The following is a 21,248-nucleotide window of genomic DNA, read 5'->3' on the forward strand; positions in this document are numbered from 1 at the left end:
TATACTACTCGAAAAGATAATTATACGATGGAAGATTACTTGAGAATTATGAAAACCAACACGGATAATCTCAGTCAGGCCGGGAGCCCTGTACCTCCTCGCTCTTCAATTTCACAGGTGTTATTACTCATGGTTAATTAGATATGCAGTCAGAACTATGATATTTGAAAAGCGCTTTGAACACCAAAATTCTCAAGAAATCCTAGAAATGTTGTCTCAAATGTCGCTATCAATATGGCGCAAAATAAAGGGAGTGATAATCGACAGAATTCTAATTCCTATCAATTTGGTGGAAATCGATTTAATCAAAATAGACAGCGCAGTAGGAACAACTTCAATGGCCGTGGGCGTGGTCGAGGAAGAGGTAATAAATCTACATGTCACGTATGTGGAAAATATGGACAGTCAGCTTTAGTTTGTTATAACAGATACACCAAGAGTTTGTTGAAAATGTGAATCAGAACAAGGGACATAATCCAAGCAACAATGGAAATCAAAGTTTAGCTACTGCCTTTATAGTTACTCAGAACCCGACTTGATTTGCCACACATGAATTTGTTGTTGATACAAACTGGTATGTTGATAGTGGTGCTACAAATCATATTATTTCTGATCATTCAAACTTGTGAAATGTTGCTGATTATTCAAGTAATGAAACTGTAGTTGCTGGTAATGGAAATAATTTACAAATATCATGTGTGGGTTGTGCAAGATTAACTGATGGAAAGAATTGTTTGAGACCCGAGAATATTCTGTGTGTACCTGAAATTAAGAAAAATATGGTTAGTGTGTTAAGACTATCTCAAGACAATAATGTACTGCTTTAATTTCGTAATTCGTAACACTTAAATATGGCTTATATCATCTTGAAGGAGCTATTGTGAAATGGTTCAATATTAGTTTTGTCTGAAAAAGTCAATAGTTTTGTCTGAAGGAGCTGCTGTGAAATGCATTTTGGTAGTAGTAAAAAACAGTTTCAACACATAAATAAAAATGCATCAATATTAGTTTTATGTGAAAAAATCAATAGTAATGTTGGTGCTTCTAAAACTTTTTGGCATAGACGTTTGGGTCACCCATCTATGAAGATTTTAAATTCATTAGTTCAAGATTGTATTTTGACTGTTATTAACAATGAAGAGCTCAAATTTTGTGAATCTTGTCAGTTTGGTAAGGCGCATAAACTTCCATTTATTCTATCGCAAAGTCAAGCTATTAATATATTTTATCTAATGTACTGCGATTTATGGGGACCCGCTCCAATTACCTCCTCTCCTATGATGGATCTATATATTACATACTTTTTGTTTTTGTTGATGATTTTAGCAGGTATAGTTGGATCTATCCTCTTAAACAAAAGAGTGGAGCATTTGAAGTGTTCAAACACTTTCTTACCTATGTGAAAACACAATTCTCCAAAACATTCAAAGCATTCCAGTCAGACAATGGTGGTAAATTTATTAAAATTCATAAGTTGTGCAATGAAATGGGCATTATATCTACATATTCATGTCCCTATATTTTCGTTCAAAACGGATGTGTTGAAAGAAAACACTGTAATGTTATAGAAACCAGACTCACACTATTGACTCAGGTAACTTTACCTCTATATTTTACGTGGGACTCCTTAACAGATTTCATGCTAATAAATACAATACCAACAAAGGTGCTAAATGGTAAATCTCCATCTGAATCTCTTTTCAAAATTAAACCCAAATTAAAGTTTTTGGTTGTGCCTACCATACTTATCACATAAAATTGATTTTCACACCAAAAAATGTATTTATCTTGACCCAAGTCCTTACATAAAGGTTTCAAATGCCTTACCTCATCTGGAAAAATAATAATTTCTTGCCATACAAGATTTTTCAGCGACACCATTCTTTTCAGATTATTCAATTCAACGTGAATCAATCACCAAACCAATTTCCATCCCATTACCTCCACACCTACCAAATTTCCTCTCAGAACCAAATAAGCCCAACCCAATTTCCAGCCCATTACCACCACACCTACCCACAATCCATTAACCCAGACCAAGTCCACCTCTCTGACCCGATTAACAGAAGAGGTAAGTTTACTTTCAAATTTGTCCTAAATTATGATTTATTTATTTTATTAAATTTCCGTATTTTTTTTAAAAAATTATAGCTTTTATCATAATTATTAATTATATATAATTTTTATAATTAAAATTAAATTATTTTCTTATTTATATTATATTCAATTTATTAAGTAAGTGATAACATTCTTAATTATTAATACGTACATATTTGTACATATCAAATTATCAATAATCGTGTCACAGATTTATAAGGGTAATGGAATTTACTATTTTTTTTAAATTTCAACTTTGTTATTTCTGGGCATTTGTCTTTCTTTCTCTTTTTCTTTTTTTTGCGATCTTTTTTCTTTTCATTTTTTTTCGTGTAATTTTTAAAATATTTTCATTTTTCATTCCTTTTCGTATTCTTTCTTGTGCAATTTTTCTTTTTATTCTCATCATCCTTTCTCTTCTCTAATTTTTGTTCTTTTCCTTTCCATTGTCTTTTTCACTTGTGCAATTTTTTTTCTTACCTTTCCATTGTCTTTTTTTTCTCTTCAATATTTTCTAAAATTGTTATTTGGTTTAAGATCTCGTGCCAAATATAAAAAATTGTTACGTGTCAAATATAAAAAATCATAAAAAAAATAGTTGAGATATTGGATTGCCTCAAACTGCGATACATGTACAAAAATAGCCAAATCTAAATGATCGTATTTCAAATATAAACGATCGTGTATCAAATCTAAACGACCATGTATCAAGAAATGTTGAAAAAACAATCGTTGAGATTTGGCTACCATAATTTATACGATCATGTACTAAAAAATCATGAAAAAAATCATTTTGATTTAGCCACCAAAATCTAAATGATCGTATACAGAAGAATAAACAAATTTAAATGATCATTTTTCAAATATATTACATGTTAATGTCAATTAATGACAAACATTTTTTAAATTTTTTATTGTGAGTTTGTGACATTTTTCCGTTTTCAAAATTGTGCTATAGGGTGTAAATATTTGGTAACTTTTTTCTAGGTTTTAAAAGACGTTAAATTAATATGGATTTTGGAAGTTATTGATTTTTTATAATAGTTTAAGAATGATTTTCTAACACAAAAGACTAAACCATTTTTCATAAAATAATAATAAAAAACTGTATTTTTGTAATATTTATAGGCTTTAAATAAGCACATTTCACTTAACATCTGTTTTGCTTTCTGGGACCTTATCCATCCCGAATTGTAGAATCAATTTTGTGAAAATGACCATTTACACTCAAACTTATATTTGTTTTATACCTTTTGGCGCTATAGTAGTATAAGGATATTTTAGTATTTTCAGTTCTAAAAGGTAAAGTCCTTCTTTCTCATTTCTCTAGCGTTGGTAGATCGATGCACAGCTCGAACCCTAGGGCAAATTCCATCTACGTTTCTCTGTATCAGCGATTCATCTTGCCTTTCAACTATGGTACGCTTCTTCTTCATCTTCTTCCATGCTTTCACGTATAAACATCTTCAATTTGAATCTCGCATTGCAGAAAGATTATTAGTTTCCCAATACACACATTTCTGCTGATACGCGAAAATGGAGATTTATTTTTCTTTCTTTCTTTCTTAATGGTTGCTTTTATGTACGTACTTTTAGACTGAGTTTCATCTTCCTTAATTAGCTTCTTGTAGATCTTTTTCCTCGATTTTGGTTTCTTTTTGGTTCTCTGATTGATGATCCTTTCTCTAAATCTGCCGTTGGTTAAAGATTTGTTTTTCTATCATTTGCCTTCTTACTTTTCTAATTTCTGCTAATGCTAGATGTTGGAGGTTGATTTTGATTCGAACAGGGCAACTGATCGGTACACACTTTGTTGAGGTAAGCTCTTTGTGAGTTATTAATATTGAAAAGAGAGACAACGAGTTCACACCAATTTACGTGGAAACCCGAGTACCGGGAGAAAAACCACGATTGTTTGTGTTGTTATTATTTTCTAATGAATAAAGCAATAGGTACAAGGGAGAATAAATAGAGTACACAATGGAATAAAAAAGGAAAAGATTTAGGAAAATAAGGAATACATTCCCATAATCTTTCCATAATTATTCTAGGATTCTAACAAGGAAAAAGCCTAGAAAAAAGGAAAGAATTCCAACAATTAACATGAATGTTGCCAGAAATGTTTCATATAGACTCTGTTGAACACGTTGCTTCAAGAGTTCTATTTGACCGAGCAACAAAAGCTTTTAGGCAAACTTTCAATTGCGATCACAACCATGAAGTATAAAACATTGTAGACAATAGTCAAACCATTCGGAGGCTCCTGAAGCTTTAATATCGTGAATAGTATGATAAATTTCAGATTTGCTAATAGTCAAACTATTCACAACACCTGGTGAATTAGGTTCGAAGTCAAATTGGGTGAATACAATATAGCCTTTATTAAATCAATCCCTTGATAATGTTTTCTTTAGCTATTTGCAACATTTGAAATACGATTGGGAAATTGATTCATAATTGCAATTTCTTACTTAATGATTGTATTAAAGGCTGCATTTGGCAGATTTCCACTAAAGGGAGGATCAACATTGATTTAGATTTACCCGGGGGTGTCCACTGACGATAATTCTTTGAAGGCTTTTAAAAGTTGAAGCTTGAAACTCGATCTAGCCATACTTGGTATAATTGGCAGCTCCCTCGAGAAGTTTGGTAGTAAAAATGATTTCAGTGTTCCGCATAGTACAATACTACAAATGGTAATGATGAAATTGAAATCTCGAAGCATTTAGCCAGTTAAGAAGCTACAATATTAAAGGGAGAATAAAATTGCAGTGTAAATTTGATGGTGGACAGAATTGAAAATCTAGCCACTGACAGTCATATTATGAAGACAGGGGTTTTAAAAGATCTAGATGAGGCAAATTTATTTGATGTTGTTGTTGAAGAGGACCCACATGTTTTTATGGATGAAGAAGAATTTTCTGATGACGTCAGTGGAGATTCAGCTGACTCAGTTGTGGATTTTAATGTCTCTGATCTAGTATGGAGCAGAGTACCGAGCCATCCTTGGTGGCCTGGGCAGATATGTGATCCTGCAACATCATCAAAAAAAGCCATGAAATATTTCAAAACAGGTAGATATCTGATCGCCTTTTTTGGGGATCATACATTTGCATGGAAAGAGGCAGCAATGGTAAAACCTTTTGAGGAATATTTTTCAGAGTTGCAGAAGCAGAACAAATTGGAAAGTTTTCATCAGGCAATTGATTGTGCGTTGGAAGAGTTCTCCAGACGAGTTCAGTTTAGCCTTGCATGCTCTTGTTTATCAGAAGAATTGTATTTGAAGCTCCAAACTCAAACAATTACTAATGCAGGAATCCGCAAGAAGTTTAGTAGAAGTGTGGGTGGGGACAGCTTTCTTACTGCAGCATCTTTTGATCCAATGAAGCTTATAAACATTGTTAAGGAAGTAGCCATGTCACCTGCTGGTGAAGTTGACAAGTTAGAACTAGTTCGCGCACGTGCTCAGTTGTTGGCATTCAATCGATGGAAGGGTTATTATGAACTGCCCAAGTTTCATAAACACAATGTAGTGTTCAATGATATTGATCACATTTTGGATGTAAAAAATGATTATCAAAGTGAATTGATGGAGGATATAGCTATAGACATTAAACATGATGAAGCGACCCCAACTGGGGGAGGAAATTTGAAATTTCAAGACAATTCCAGCGGCAAGCGTAAGGATAATTCTGAGGACATAAAAGTCACTAGTATAAAGGGCAAGAATTTGTCTAATTCAATTTCCGAAAAGCCTCGTCGTGGACGGAAGAAGAAACCTAGATCTGAAGACTATGCTGGCAATGAATTGAGTTGGCATGCTTCAATTACAAAATATGAGGTAGGCTGTAATGACACTACTATAAACATTCCAATAACTCATGTTGAGTCTGGGAAGACAGGCCAAACTTTTAGAGTTGGAGATCGCATTCAAAAGGTCGCTTGCAAATTGAACGAGTCGAATTCAATGTTGAAGCATGATGATGGAATATCTCAAAATGTTGTTCCGAAGGGGAGGCAAGGCAGAAAGCGCAAGGATACTTCGGAACTAGTTTCTGGTGGGAAGACTGGAAATAAGGCGACGGAGGCAAATAAAAGAAGAAACATATCCCCAGTAGAAGCTTCTGACTCTGAATTTATTAAGGATACATATTGGACTGATAGGTTAATCCAGGGTATTGCTGAAGATCAATTATCTTTTGAAAATCAAAATGAAACTGTGGATGCTGTCTTGACTGCAAGTGAAAGGGTTGTCCAAAATCAAATTGAAACTGGGCGTGTTCATAATCAAAATGAAACTGTGGATGCCCACGTCCAGACTGCAAGTGAAAGGGTTGTCCAAAGTCAAAATGAAACTGTGGATGCCCATGTCCAGACTGGAACTGAAATGGTTGTCCCTACGGGTCTGAATTCTACTGATAAAGATGGGCCTCTTGAATCTGTTGAACCAGAATCGGAGAATGGTGTGGAGGATCCCTATCCCACAGCTCTGATTTTAACCTTTACAGACTTAGATTCTGTCCCTTCAGAAGCAAATTTGAATGATATATTTAGAAAATATGGGCCTTTGTACGAGTCGAAGACTGAAGTTATGAAGAAAAGTAGACGCGCTAAAGTAGTTTTCAAGAGAACTTCTGATGCTGAAACAGCTTTCAGCAATACGGGGAAATGTAGCATTTTTGGTACTGCCCTTGTTAGTTACCGCCTCAAGTTCTTGCCTCCAACCAAAGTTTCTTTGCGTCAGACCAAGAGATGCAGAAAAGACGCAAATCTTGAGAACAAACTGCTACTTGATGCTTAAAGATTCAGGTTTTGAAATGCAGCCTTCTCGCCAACTTGAAGAGAAACCAGTATGTACTACTTTCGCTTTAAGTAATGTATGTTTTCACCCATATTGATAGTTTAACTTGGTAGAGTTAACTTGCAAATAAATAGGACATGGCTGATACTTTTTTCATAGACTTGGTAGTAATGATAGTTGGAATTAGTTTGTACATGGTAGTTTATCTGTCAAAGGGCATATTGGAGTGAAATCATGTCCTCATTTACTGCCTTTCGTATTTTGTAGGACAATATTATATATGTTGTACTACTGCATCATGGATTGTTGCCTAAGATAGTGGATTTTCTTAACTAATTTCACTGTAGTGGAGTAACTATACTAAAAGAAAATTTTCGTTGAGAAGAAAGATCAGAATCCAAAGATCAGAATTTCTCCTAGAATGTATTAGATTTACCTTCTTATGAGCAAAACTTACTAGAACGAACCGACAAACTTTGTGGAATAAAATTGAGCTTGCCTAGAAACTTGAGTAAGAGGAAGAGAAATAATAATATTAAAAATAAAATTCAGATTAAATCCATATTATCGTCAGAGCTAACAAGAACCAGCAGAAATGGGTAGAATCAAACTGAACTTGAGTGTAAATTCAATGGAGAGGAAGAGGGATTAAAATTTATAACCGTTTTTGGACAACGTGTTGAGCCACATATAACTAAAATTAGAAAAGGGGAAAAGGGGAGTTCTTGATGATTTATGAAAAGGATTTAAATTATTAAACGTAACCCGGGGATAGAAATGGATTTGGTCGTGATTCTAATCATTTGATTCTTATGATTTGAACATTCTTTGCAATAAACGCACAACCATTCATTAAATACACAACAAATGTCCACAAAGTATTAATTGAACTGGATGGAATTCACTCAAACTAAATTTTTTAAAGAAATTTTGAGCTCAATTTATAGTTGGCCACTTGTCAGGCAGGGGCTTAGCGTCGCCATTCAACGGATATGGTTGCTACGCTGCTTGATTCTTTCACCAACCAACTTTATTCGCGTCGCTCACCACTTTGTGTTTTCTGTCGCCATCTAATGTGCACATGGGAACAAAAAACTGCTGCATGTCTGTTTTTAGGGCAATGTTGCAATGCTACGCTGCCATATTTCCAGGTCACTATGGATATATATATAAAAAATCCCGAATGGTGATATCCTTGTTTTTTTTCCTTGTATATGAATTTTATTTGGTGGCATGAGGTATTCTAAGCTTATAACTACCATCTGCAGGAAGAACTGTAGAAATTGTTAGTCTAAAGCAAGTATATGTTCTGATAAATGTCATCCATGAAAACAGTGATGATGAGATGAAAGATGGGGGTAATTCGAATTCCTATCCAGTCAGTTATGAGATCAGATAAACTATCACTATATTAGCATCTCAGTTCACATTGTTGGGAATATGCTATTTTCTCACCAAGGCTGGCAACCGAAGTTGATAAGCCACAATTCCAATTCTCTCAAAAATCCGATTAAGACTAAAAGTCGTTGATAAGCCACATTTCCAATTCTCTCAAAAATCCGATTAAGACTAAAAGATGATGATTGGCGATATGGTAAAATTTTGAGTTTTTCTAAAATATACTAATTGCCTTCGACAAATTCCACATCCCTGCATTTGCTATCTACATACTTTGTTGTTTTTATCGGGTGCTATTTTCAACTGTTCTATCAGACTTCAAAATTAACACCCCTTTCATCGAGTTATTATTTAAATGTAGTGTTAGATGTTCTTTGATCCTTGTAGGAAATCAAGAGTGGAGGTAAGCAAGTCTAAATTCTGCTTCACTAAATAAAAATTGCAACCTTTGTTTTTGCTGAACAACCTCCTACAACCAACATGAGTCATGCCCTAATTTCGGCCAAATTCAATAGGGATGGGAAAGTGGTGGTAGCAATCCAGTTGGCCTGCAACTTAAGACTTGTTTCGCTAGCACATTGGCTCACATATATATTCATATCATTCTTCATATAAAGGCTACAAGTCTACAAGCCAGCCTTTGTACAACTAAACAACAAACAGTCCTTAGAATTTATTTGGTTCAAAACTCGCGATAGAACAACAGACAATAACAGAGTGAACTTCAAATAAATTCCAACAACGAAGTAATAAACCAAAAACAGAGGAAATTATGCTGTATAAAAAATTATTCTCAAACATACCCAACAACAAATTCAACAACCTTGCCATAGGACCAAGCTCGTTGTTGAGCATCGAGGCAATAGACATTGTAGAATCAACTTGAAGGTCGTTGCCTTAGTTTAACTCAAGATATATACAGACATTCCTGAAGTTTACTCACAACTTGATTCATTGTTGGCCTATTTGTAGGATCTGAAGCAGTACAAGCAATTGCCATATCTACTGCTTTCCATACAGAGTTAACATTACAACTTTCTCTTATTTTCGGCTCGATTATAGAGCATATATCTCCTTGATTAATATTGAAATCAGCCAATTATGTTATATGACTTCTTTCACTACTTTTTACCAACGCAGATCTTCCAGTAATGAGGTCCACAAGAACACTTCCAAAGGCTATAATTATCACTCTTCTCTGTCAATTTATGATATATAATACCAACAATTGAAAGCCAGCAAAATGCAGTCAAATAATCTCAATGCAATTCGATATTTTAAATCTTGTTTCATAAAGATATATTGGAAGAATTTCCTGAGCATCAAGATAGCCCAGGAGTGCCAACCAATTTGGTACTTACATGAGTGGCATCTCCATCAATAGGGAAAGCTCTAGATAGGCCAAAATCAGCTAGTTTTGTTAGTAAATGTTCATTCAATAGAATGTTGCTTGATTTGATATCTCTATGGACTAGTGGTGGTTTACAACCATTATGCAAATATTCTAGACCATAGCATTTCATCTCCCTATTCATTTGTTAAATTAATTGGTCAACTTTGGTTTTAAAGTGGGGTTTTATTTGCAATGGGTTATTTCTAAGAAATCGGCAATTACAATATTTGTTTGCCTCAAGTTGGGATTTGAATAAGAAAAATATTATATTTCTTAGCTTAATTAGTTCTATTCACGAAAGTTCACAATGTCAACCGAAGACTTTGACAATGAGCAACGAGTTGTCAATCCAATTTCATAATGCTTAAACTTGATTGATTATAGATTCACGATGACCCTATCAAATATTGGCTCCTTTATTTGACCAATGAGCCAATAGTTGTCGATCCGTTGGCACATGGTGGCAGACGGCGACAACCATTAGACTTTTTCACTGGAATATCAAACTTGGTATTGATCTTCCAATGATGATTGAAATCTCTTGTTCAATATCTTTCATAAGAGCTTTGATATATACCACGAAATCTTTCACTCATTTTAAGAACACGAGATAGAGAACAACTTTGATATCATGAAATCTTTCGCTTAATATTTGGAAAACCTTCTCTCAACATTAATTCAAAACTGTAGTTACAAGTAAAACAGAGAGGGCAAATATAAGAAAACAACACACATGACTGTCTTTTTTAGGAAAAAAAATCTTAAATGAAATATAGATATAAAAAATTCTCTATGTATAGTTTCTCAATAGATGCAATTATATAAAGTTTGTCAACATTTTAATATAGATAATAATTAGTAACTACATGTAATTCTGCATATATATATAAACACTAATTATTACTATCTTAAGTGTTAATGGTTCGATCCCATTGTTTAATTAGTAAATCTTACCTCTAGATGTTAGTTTGTTAAACTATATGATTGATGAAACAGAACACTTCACATACCTTGCAAATAATAGTTCCGATCTTGTTACACACAGAACAAAATGACAAACATTTTTTGACATACTAATTGAAAAAGGAAGAGAGAACAATTATACAAGGCTTTTCTTCAGTAATACAAAATAATCTATCTAGCCACCGGACCAAGCTCAGAATGGAATGTTGAGGAAATGGAAGTTGTAGAGTCCATTTGAGGAGCTCTGTGATTTAACTCAAGGTTTAAACATTCTTTGAGTTCACTTACAACTTGACTCATTGTTGGTCTATTCATTGGATTAATGGCAGTGCAAGACATTCCTACTTCTACTGCCTTCCACACTGAGTTTGTATTGCATTCACCCTTGATTTTTGGGTCAATTATTGAATATATGTCCCCTTGGTTAATGTTTGAATCAACCCATTGAATAATGTGACTTTTTTCACTCGTTTTCACTAGAACTGGTCTCCCTGTCACGAGTTCTAGAATCACAATTCCAAAGCTATAAACATCACTCTTCTCTGTTAATTTGTACGTTGTATAATACCTATAAATAAAAAAGGTAAATCAAAGTTAGTTATTGTTTTAACTTGGATTAACTTGACAATAGTTGTTATTTTTTCGTAATTAGTTAGGTTTTGTTTGAAATGACTTTCTTTTAAATAGACATGAAATTGACTTACTCTGGATCTAGGTATCCCGGAGTTCCAACGACCTTGGTTGTCACATGGGTGGCACCTCCTTCCAAAGGAAAAGCTCTAGATAGGCCAAAATCAGCAAGTTTTGCTTGTAAATATTCATTCAATAAAATGTTGCTTGATTTAATGTCTCTATGAACAATGGGTGGCCTGCAACCATGGTGTAGATATTCCAATCCTGCAAAGATTCAACCTTCTCACATTAAGATGGATATAGTAATCGAGAAGTTAAAGTTTGAATAAAACATAAATAATGATAGCATATATATGTTTGCCAAAAGCTATGATTTAAGTTTTCTACCTTGTGCTGAATCCAATGCTATTTGAAGTCTGTCTTCCCATCTTAAAACTTCTCCTCTTCCATCTGCATTTATAAATCAAAACATAGTATTGAAAATATGTTAAAGAAGTACCTTTCCTTTTGGTGCAAGACGAGGACTTTGTCACTCCCAACTTATTGCTATTCTCGTCTAAACACACTTAGCCACAAAGTTATTTTTTATAGGATCTAGTGCATTAGTGTTGGTAGGATTGAAATCGGAAAAATTTAACTGCATTAAAATTATCAAAAACAACTCAATTGTTGGTAATTAATTGTATTACCTAAAAGAATTGATCCTAGATTTCCTTTGGCCATGTATTCATAGACAAGTCCCATTTTTGTCTCCCCTTCGTTGCAATATCCAACAAGGCCTGTTAAGTTTCTATGATGAACTCTCAATAGAAGATCAACCTGTTTCATGATGAGTTAACAATTTTTAATAGGAAAAAAAAGTTTGAAATGAGATTAGTGTGTAGTTAAAGCTGATATAATAACTATTTATAATGACCTCAGCTTGAAACTCTCTATATCCTTGAGCTGATTTTGGAGAGAGCATTTTGACAGCCACTTCAGTGTTGCCCATAAGACCATAATAAACTTTACCAAATCCACCTTCACCCAATAATTTGCTAAAGTTACTGGTAAATTTTAATATGTCTGAATAGGAAAATTTGCGACTTGGTGATTGAAGTTCAACTTGAGAATTTATTGGTGAATGTGGATCCACTATCCTTGGACCTACAACACAATTACAAACCTCACTTAATAAGAAACATTGTTACTGAAGTTTTCATATAGAAAATGAGTAATAAAAAAACTAATCTATAATAATCTTGTTTCTCGTTTCTTTTTGGGTTTTTTTGTTTCTTGTTGCGTTGGAAATAATTTTTTTGATAGCATACGAAAGGAGAGATGGGACACTTAGGTACACTCAAATATCTCAACTAGGATTAATACACCTTTAACACTCTTATCATACACCCTAGATCCAAAAGGATCAATCTAATAGGTCCAAACAGTGAAAGCGTATGCACAAAGGGAATAAGAAGGGAAAGGGTAAAAGTGAATTGACACTTAGGTTGTATTTCGGTTGGTCTATTGTACGCCGGAGGAATATTGTTTGTTAGGAAGGGCAGAATTGTCTATTATTTTGGTATTTTCTCCAAGTTGTATATGTTGTTGATAGTGTTTGGATAGGTCATATTTATGCTATTTTGGCTTGTAAGTATTCTCAGTAGAGAACTAAAGGTGGAGAGATTGGGAAGCTCTCATAATTTTCTCCAACTGTTGATAAATAAAATTGAGCCCAAGGTCAACAATTTTGGTATCAGAGACACCATTTTTGGAATGGATGGTAAGATGGTGGCCAAAGTTATTGAGTTGGAAGCAACCTTGACGGGAGTGACCGCAAGGATGACTGAGATAGAAGGAAGAGCAAAGGCTCAATTCTGCAGTCGGAGGAACGACAAGTGATATTTGAAAGTAAGATCGAAACACAGTTCACGAAAGTTAAGGTCTGAGGAAAGATAGCAGAATAGAAGATTGAGAATGATCTTTCAAAATTGAGCGAAAGATGTGAAGAAATCCAAAGGATCAACATCAAGTGAATAGAAAATTGAGAATGATCTTTCAAAATTGGCACAAACCTAAAAGACATGAGTGACGTTGCACTAGAGCGCAAGTTTGTGTGTGGGTTGAAGGAAGAAATCCAAAGTGATTCGAAAATTGAACCGAGTAGGTCTGGAGGCTAAAATGATACATGGCCCAAGTGATTGCATGTGGTCCAATTGAAGCGAATTCAAGGGCTAGGCAAAACTCTAATTCAGCTTTGAAGGCTTCCATTAGTGGTCGTAGTGAGTCATCGTGTCAAACTGGTTCGAGTGGGTCGAACCAAGCATTAGGTGCACGAACTATAACAATTAACCCTAACTGTCATTTTGCTTCATCTTCGACCAATGTTATCTCTTATCGCGATTTTGACGCAAAAAATTCAATGTCCCAAGCGTACCGAGAATGATTAATAACAAAATAAGAGTTAAGAAATACAAGGGTTTGTGCTTCTGATGTGATGAAAAATTTAACCTCAGGCATCATTGTAAAAGGAGGGAGTTGAATATTATTGTTGTTCAAGAAGAAGAAGATTTTAACAATGAGGTTGAAGTTAAGGCTAAGGAAAGTGAGGGCACCACCATTGAGGAAGTTGCAATGAAAATAGCGAACTTATCCTTAAATTCATTGGTGGGTCTTAGCTCTCCAAGACGATATATGTAAAATGGGAAATAAGGAGACTTGAGGTAGTTGTTCTAATTGATTGAGAGGCTACACACCAACTTCATTTCGGAAGAGGTTGTCACAATCTGTTAAAAATTTTAGTGAAAACTTCAAATGTGTATATCGTTGGTCTTGGAATAGGTGGAGGAGTCCATGTAGTAGGTGTGTATAAGAATGTACATCTCACTATTCCCAACTTATCAGTTACTCATGACTTCTCCTTCCATTGCCTTTTGGGAGTGCAAATGTAATCTCATGGGTTACATTACTGGAAACATTAGGGAATGTCATGCTTGATTACAAACTGTCTAAGATGAAGTTTTTAGTAGAGGAATGCATGATTGATTATTTTGCAATGAGATAGGAGTTTAGTGAGGACACAAGTCTCTCTTAAATCTATTATGAAGACCTTTCCGAAAAAAAGATAATCAAGGAGTATTAATTGAGCTAAGTGCAGTCAAATAGTGAGGAGTAGCTAAATCGAGTGATGCGATAGTGGCTGGATTATATGAGCAAACTTCATCCGACAGTGAAAACAATCCTTCAATCTTTTATTCTTGTGTTTTTTAGTCAGACATAATTAATTACCGCCACCTTGCCATCATGATCATTCTATTGAATTGGCACGGGGGTGGGACCTGTAAACGTACGATTATATCATTATCAACAAATTCAGAAGGATGAGATCGAAAAGTTGGTTAGTGAAATGTTGTTGGCATGGTTTATCCAACCAAGCTCGAGTGCTTTCTCTAGTTCGGTGCTCCTTGTCAAGAAGAAAAAAGATATAATAGGCATTTTTGTATGGACTACCAAGCCCTGAATCAAGCCACTATACCATATAATTATCTCATTTCAGTTGTTGATGAATTATTGGATGAGTTATTTAGTACCGCAATATTTTTTAAAAATTGATTTAAAATTAGGTTATCATCAAATTCGTGCTCGTGCGTTTGTTCACAAAACCTCTTTTTGCACCCATTAAGGTCTTTATTGTGATGCCATTCAAATTGAAGAACGCCCCAACAACCTTTGAGTTGATGGTGAATGACATTCTCCAAGCGCATCTATGGAAATTTGTGCTGGTCTTCTTTGATGTCGTCTTAATATATAATAAATCATTAGAGGAGCATTTGCAACAATTGGTAGTGGTGCTGGAAATTCTGGTGGAACATCAGTTGGTGGCAAATTTTAAAAAGTGTGTCGGTTTGCTGGGGTCGAATTGAGTATAAGGGTCACATCATTTCTTCATAAGGAGTGACAGTAGGCCCATATAAAATGGAAGCCATGATCAAATGGCCAACTCCTAAGAATGTGAAAGAACTATAGGATTTCTTGAGCCTAATAGAGTCCAACTAGAATTCATGGTTAATTATGGCTCTATTGATTTACCATTAGCACAATTACTTAAGAAGGATAATGTCAATTAGGTTCTAACACAATATCTAATAAAACATCCAACAATGGCTAAACAGAAACATCCAAACTTTCTTCAAATCAAGGGTGAGAGAAGTGTTGGTATATACATGTTGCTAGTAGTGTTTGGGTAGGTCATGATCTTTTTGCTATTTTGGCTTGTAAATGTTCTCAGTAGATAATTAAAGGAGAGATCGGAAAGCTCTTAAATCTTCCTCAGATGTTGATAAATAAAATTGAGGCCTACACCTATCACAATCTTGAAATTTTGAAATGAAAATGTGAAAAAGATTACATAAAAATAAAGTTTTAAAAGAAAAACACACAAAATACTATTTTTATCTGATTGTTTTATTTTAAAAATAGCAAAATAAAGCAAAATATTTATAAAATATACCAAAATTGTAGAATCTATTAATGATAGACACCGGTTAGATTTCTATCGATGTCTATTAATATCTATCATTGATAGATTTAGAAATTTTGGTGTATTTATAAATATATTTTCAATCCAAAAGTATACATATGAAAAAAATAATAATTTGTAAAAATTTCTTGTTTTTTATTATAAATTAAAATAGAAAACATAGAAACAAAAATAGTTATCAAAACAAACAAAATAGTTATGAAAGACTTCCCTTTCTCAAAAAATTGAAACAAAAAATAAGAAACTAGAAACAAATGAACACTTAGAGTTACGTTGAGAGAGTTACCTTCAGAGTTTCTTTTCTTTCTAATGAAGTAAATTGAAACTAAAACCAATACTAAAATGACGACAGCACCAGCAATTGCAGCTACAATAGGAACTACTATGTTATTCTTCTTCTTTTCACTTGGGCTTGTCTCTTGTAGATTAGGGTTTCCATCAAAGCTTGAAAATTAAACATTCATGAAAAAACAAAGTTAGTGAGTTAATAAATTGGAATAAAAAATATTAAGGAATTTTAATTTATAATTATTAAAGCATGAATTCATAGGGTTTGTCAAAAACTAAAAGGAAATTATACCTAAATAAAAGAGAACCTTCCTTCTTTTTGTCAAGAAGTGCAGAAGGAATTTGTCCTGATAGGTTGTTTCCAGATAGGTTTCTGCACCAATATTACCAAATTTAATTAACAAAAAAATCTTCTCAAAGTATGTATATGTGTGTGTATATATATATATCACATGGGATACAAAAGTCAACTTACAGAAAAGTCAACAGGGGCATTTGAACAAGAAAATCAGGTACTGGTCCACTTAAGCTATTATTTGACAAATCCCTGGAATTATTGAGCAATTTTATCAATCTCTTGTAATTGGCAACAAGTTTTTAAACATATCTATTTCAATTCAAACAAATAAGTATATTGTTTTTGTACAGAAACTTGGAATAATGAGACTTAAAACCCCATGACATGACATGGTTAGGAATAGATTATTATTTAAGGTCAAGCAAAATCTACATATAGATATAAATGGACTGTTCTTCTTTTAATTTTTCTCTCAAAACATAAGGTAGAAAATTTAAAAAGCACTTACAAAAGAGCTAGGTTGGCAAGATTTGGTATACTGGATGAAATTTCTCCACTTAATCCACTTGATGATAAATCTCTGGTAAGAATATATTAAACGCATATATATCAACCGTAGACACTTTCATATAATATACATATAAAAGAATTAAGATCCCAATATATTTCAACAAGCTAATTAATAGCAAAATTAAATAAATGTAAATATATTATATTATATTATTATTTATATATATATACTCACAGGCCAGTGATTGAAGGAGGATTTGAAGCATCATAACTACAATTAAGACCTTCCCAAGCAAATGTTTTTGGGGCACATGGATCTCCTTGCCAGTCTTTTGTAATCCCATAAAATTTCTTTATGGATCCAATGGCATCAACTGCAAATTACACATTCTTCTAATTCTTTGGATGTTTAAGTAAATATCTAAAGATATATAATTAATTAGTTGCATGCATATATGCATAAATAAATATAAAAGAAAAGCTTACCATCTTGTTGTTGTGTGGTGAGTTGAAGGAAGTTGATGACTTTAAAAATCTCAACAGCATTCAAAATGGGAGGAAGAGTAGAGCCTTGAGACATGATGAGTTTAAAGTCATAAGTAGAACTGATTGGCAAAGGGAGCAAGCTGCGAACCACGTTTTCAGTAAGATATTCAAAAAGAATATCATCTTTAGTCCAAAGATTATCGTTAAGATAGATCTTGAATAATCTTGATTGATTGGATGTCAACACTTGAATTTCAGCAAAATACATATAAACATAGTATTCAGTTGAAGGATCAGAATCTCTCCAAAAGAATTCCATTGGTGCACTTGCATTTTTCACTGTGGAAGCTGTACTTAACACCTTAGAAGGTACTATGAAACCAGCTTCATCTTGGTTGTTGATTGTAAGTGAAGTACTTAATGAACTCCAATTTGGAAGTGGTGCTGGTGGACCCCAAATACGATCATATATGTCGTCTGGAAATCTAAATAACCATAACAATATATAATAATACTTTTGTCGTTCAATAACTTTCAATCTTTATTTCTACTAATTCGTTTGAAAGGGTGCAATTTTTTAACTTTCTCAACTTAGTACTATTATTGTTTGTATCAATAGATTTATGATTTTTTTAATGTCGAATAGGGTAAGGATTGATTAAATAAAAAATAAAAAATAAAAAAAGTCTAGGGACGTTGTTGTTCTTTCACAACTATTCCAAAACTACCTTTATAGAGTTTTAGAGATCTTTTAAAATGTTAGATGAAAACTGGGACAAGTTAGATTGGTGTACAATTTCAATAAAACTGGGGAGGACACATTTGAAATACGCCATATCCTTGATCATGGTCTCAATTTTCATTAAAATATTAGGGAAAAAAAAAAGAATTTTTACAGAAGATAATATTCCAATATTAAAACAATAAGTATTTTTAAAAAGCCAAGAAAGTGCAAAATTGAGGTGTATTATTTTTGCAATTTAGGTTAGCCAAAAATGAATGAGTATGTAAGTAGTGAAGCACTGACCGGATGAAAGTATCATTTGGAGCACCAATATCCAACCTCAAGAAAGTGGTGAATGATCCACTCACAGGTACATAAGTTGTATTTGGCAATGGCCTTAACTCAATAGATGAAATAAATGGCACTCCATTTCCTGTATTCACTAAGCAAATTTGCACTTCATTTGAAGTTGTGATATGAATTATCTCCTCATTATCAATAGTTTGTTCCTTTGCTAGATTCACTGTTACCCAGAAATTTGGTCCAAAATATAGATCAAACTGTGGAACACTACTCTTGCCATCATAATTTGCATACAAAAAACTTGCTCTAATCAAATATTTAGTCCCAATTTTTACTGGAATTTTGTAGCAATTCCTTATCCCTTCAGGAAAGCTTCTTAATGTCCATAGTTGTTTAAGCAGACTATCCAATCTATAATCTGTTGCTACAACATTTACCATTCCTGCTTCCACCATATTTGAATCTGGAACATACTTTATACCCGTTGTTGCTGCTGTATAGCTTGAATTTACCCCACAATCAATACTGATGAACCCTAGGGATTCACAAAAACAATATACAACAATAATATTAGAAGATTTAATTAAGGATCCAATATACAATCTATAATATCTAAGTGAGGTTTTTATTTATTTGATATCCGTGAGTATTGTCTAGGCGATAGCTTATAGCATGCTCGATTAATCTCAAAATATCACGACTTGTCTAAAATTTATAGGATATTAAATCCTAGGAAGGTGGCGGTCACAATAAAATTATTTTAACTTCAAATACTTAGATATTCAAGGATCGAATCAAGTGGTAATTAATAGTTCTTTATAATGTTATTTTCTCTATCTAGTACTAGGTCAACCCATGACCATTTTAATCTATGAAACTCAAATAAATTTATTTGATCAATTTCATTGGACTTTGATATTCATACAAATTAATTAGCGTAAAGTGTATACTCTCAACCAAAAGTCAAAAGATTAAAATTTGGTTGATGAACTCAAAAAAGAAAAAATATATATAATTCAAGAATGATGAAGTTGATGAAAATCTACGTCTTAAAACATATAATTGAAGATCCCATATTGAAAAGATGGCAAGATGAGATCATGTTCCTCTTTTTACTAATTTGCTTTGAGATATTATACAATGTTATTAGAGTTTATAAAGCCTAAATGGGTATAAAAATGTGAAAAAATTGGAATCAGATCCCCTCTCTACATACTATTAAACTTAAAAAAACCTCAATGTTTATATATGTATTCGAAAATGACACATCATGAGAGAATATGTGAATATGTTGAGGATTTCAAAAGATGAAAAGACCTGAAAAAACTTAATAAATACATAATTAGTCACTCCTTTCATTGTAGATTTACTTCCAGATGGAACCATGTATATATGTTAAGTACGTCCGTTAAAGAAAAGAAAAAGAAGAAGGGTAATAACAAGTTTATGTAATAGTTAGGAACACACTGGATTAGTTGAAAACAAACAAAGGAAAACAAATATAGAAAAGAAAATACAAACCGTTTTGGGAGGGTTGGGCATGAAGAAGATGCAAATGCAGAAGAGAAAAGGCAAGAAGGAGGGCGTTGAATGATAACGTCCCCATTGGATTGAGATGATGAGTAGAATGCGAGTTAGGCATTTGGTCGTCTAACAATTTATGGACTCTTAATCTTTTTTCTCAACTATGAATTGGTCAAACGTGTTAAGAGTGAAAAACAATTGAATGAGATGTGCATTTGAAATATTTTCAAAACTATGAGGGTGTCCATAATTTAAACATCCTTTTGTTATATATAATATTTGCCAAGTCAACTATACACAAATTTTATTTGGCAGTTTGTGTAATGTAAAATCATATGTATTTTCCGGGTGGTGAGGCTCAACCTGCTGCCCACTTGGTTTTGAATAGTCACCAATTTTCAATTTATATACATATATTTGATGAATACATGCACCCCTTTCCTAAGTTTACACATCTACTTTAACTTTAATTTTCAAACAACAATCCTTGGTGATTCAATCAGTAGACATATAAAGAGTTGCTTAATTAGTTGTTTCGTACTTTATTTAATTGTGCGAACGTAAATCTTTAGTGTCTGTAGACTATTTTGTGGTCTCTCTAGATAGTTAGGTCAAGTTATGTGATCTATAATGTTTCATTGTTGTTCTAAGTGGTTTTAGGGACGACTCATCTCTTTATAAACATTTTCTCTTGAGTTGTGTGTTCTTTTTTATATGCGTGTTTAATGGGTATGCAATTTGCGTTATTTGTATTAAAGAACAAAGTCTTGACACATAACTCTAACAATTAATACAGTCTCTTATGATATTGATGAAATGACCAAATGTTCAAATTCTTTTGTATTCTTTTTTCACACGGATAAAAGAGATAAAACTTTGATATAGGACTAATCTAATTTATTTATTTTTTTCAACTCTAAATAAAAATGTTAAAAACTAACATTTGATTATATAAATCAACTTTATTTATGGTTTTGACTAATAATATCACCCAAAGTACGGTTAAGCTTCGTTGTTTAAGAAATTAGATAATTTAATGTTAATGGTAGCTTTACTTAGTGATATTAGAATAAAGTTATCATTTTTTAAATATAAGTATATCCAATAAAGAAATGTTATGTATTGATATTGTTTAATTGAGTTTAATTTATAATAACGTTTTGTTTTAAGATTAATTTATAATAATGTTATAGATGAATCATATAGTGTATTGGTGAGGATGTGGAGATAATATTCTTTTGATTATTAGTTGTCTTTTTAGAATATAAAAATCCTTTAGCATATTTGACTAGTTCCTGGCATTGAAATTTT

General features: G+C 33.0%; 2 protein-coding genes across 3 annotated transcripts; one reads left to right on the top strand and one right to left on the bottom strand.

Annotated features, from left to right (window-relative positions):
- Nucleotides 1–3,369: 3,369 nt before the first annotated feature.
- On the top strand, nt 3,370–7,239 carry LOC101208734. Of its 2 annotated transcripts, none has more exons than XM_004146788.3 (3): nt 3,370–3,516; nt 3,858–3,915; nt 4,587–7,239. In XM_004146788.3, the coding sequence occupies exon 3, from the start codon at nt 4,880–4,882 to the stop codon at nt 6,896–6,898; it is 2,019 nt and encodes a 672-aa protein (XP_004146836.1). In that variant the 5' UTR covers nt 3,370–3,516; nt 3,858–3,915; nt 4,587–4,879; the 3' UTR covers nt 6,899–7,239. The 2 variants fall into 2 exon arrangements, with proteins under 2 accessions (XP_004146836.1, XP_011652370.1); XM_011654068.2 differs by having other exon boundaries at nt 4,601–7,239.
- A 3,434-nt stretch (nt 7,240–10,673) lies between these two features.
- Nucleotides 10,674–20,105, bottom strand: LOC101214989 (probable LRR receptor-like serine/threonine-protein kinase At1g51810). The gene is made up of 13 exons (XM_011654067.2): nt 19,935–20,105; nt 18,414–18,948; nt 17,387–17,871; nt 17,136–17,274; nt 16,899–16,970; nt 16,568–16,639; nt 16,385–16,465; nt 16,091–16,248; nt 12,202–12,431; nt 11,975–12,104; nt 11,673–11,735; nt 11,357–11,549; nt 10,674–11,220 (listed from the first exon to the last, which is right to left on the bottom strand). Exons 1-13 carry the CDS (start codon nt 20,053–20,055, stop codon nt 10,824–10,826), a joined length of 2,676 nt encoding a protein of 891 aa, XP_011652369.2. The 5' UTR covers nt 20,056–20,105; the 3' UTR covers nt 10,674–10,823.
- Between the last annotated feature and the right edge of the window lie 1,143 nt (nt 20,106–21,248).

This window comes from Cucumis sativus, chromosome 3, assembly GCF_000004075.3.
Source record: "Cucumis sativus cultivar 9930 chromosome 3, Cucumber_9930_V3, whole genome shotgun sequence".
Taxonomy (NCBI): domain Eukaryota; kingdom Viridiplantae; phylum Streptophyta; class Magnoliopsida; order Cucurbitales; family Cucurbitaceae; genus Cucumis; species Cucumis sativus.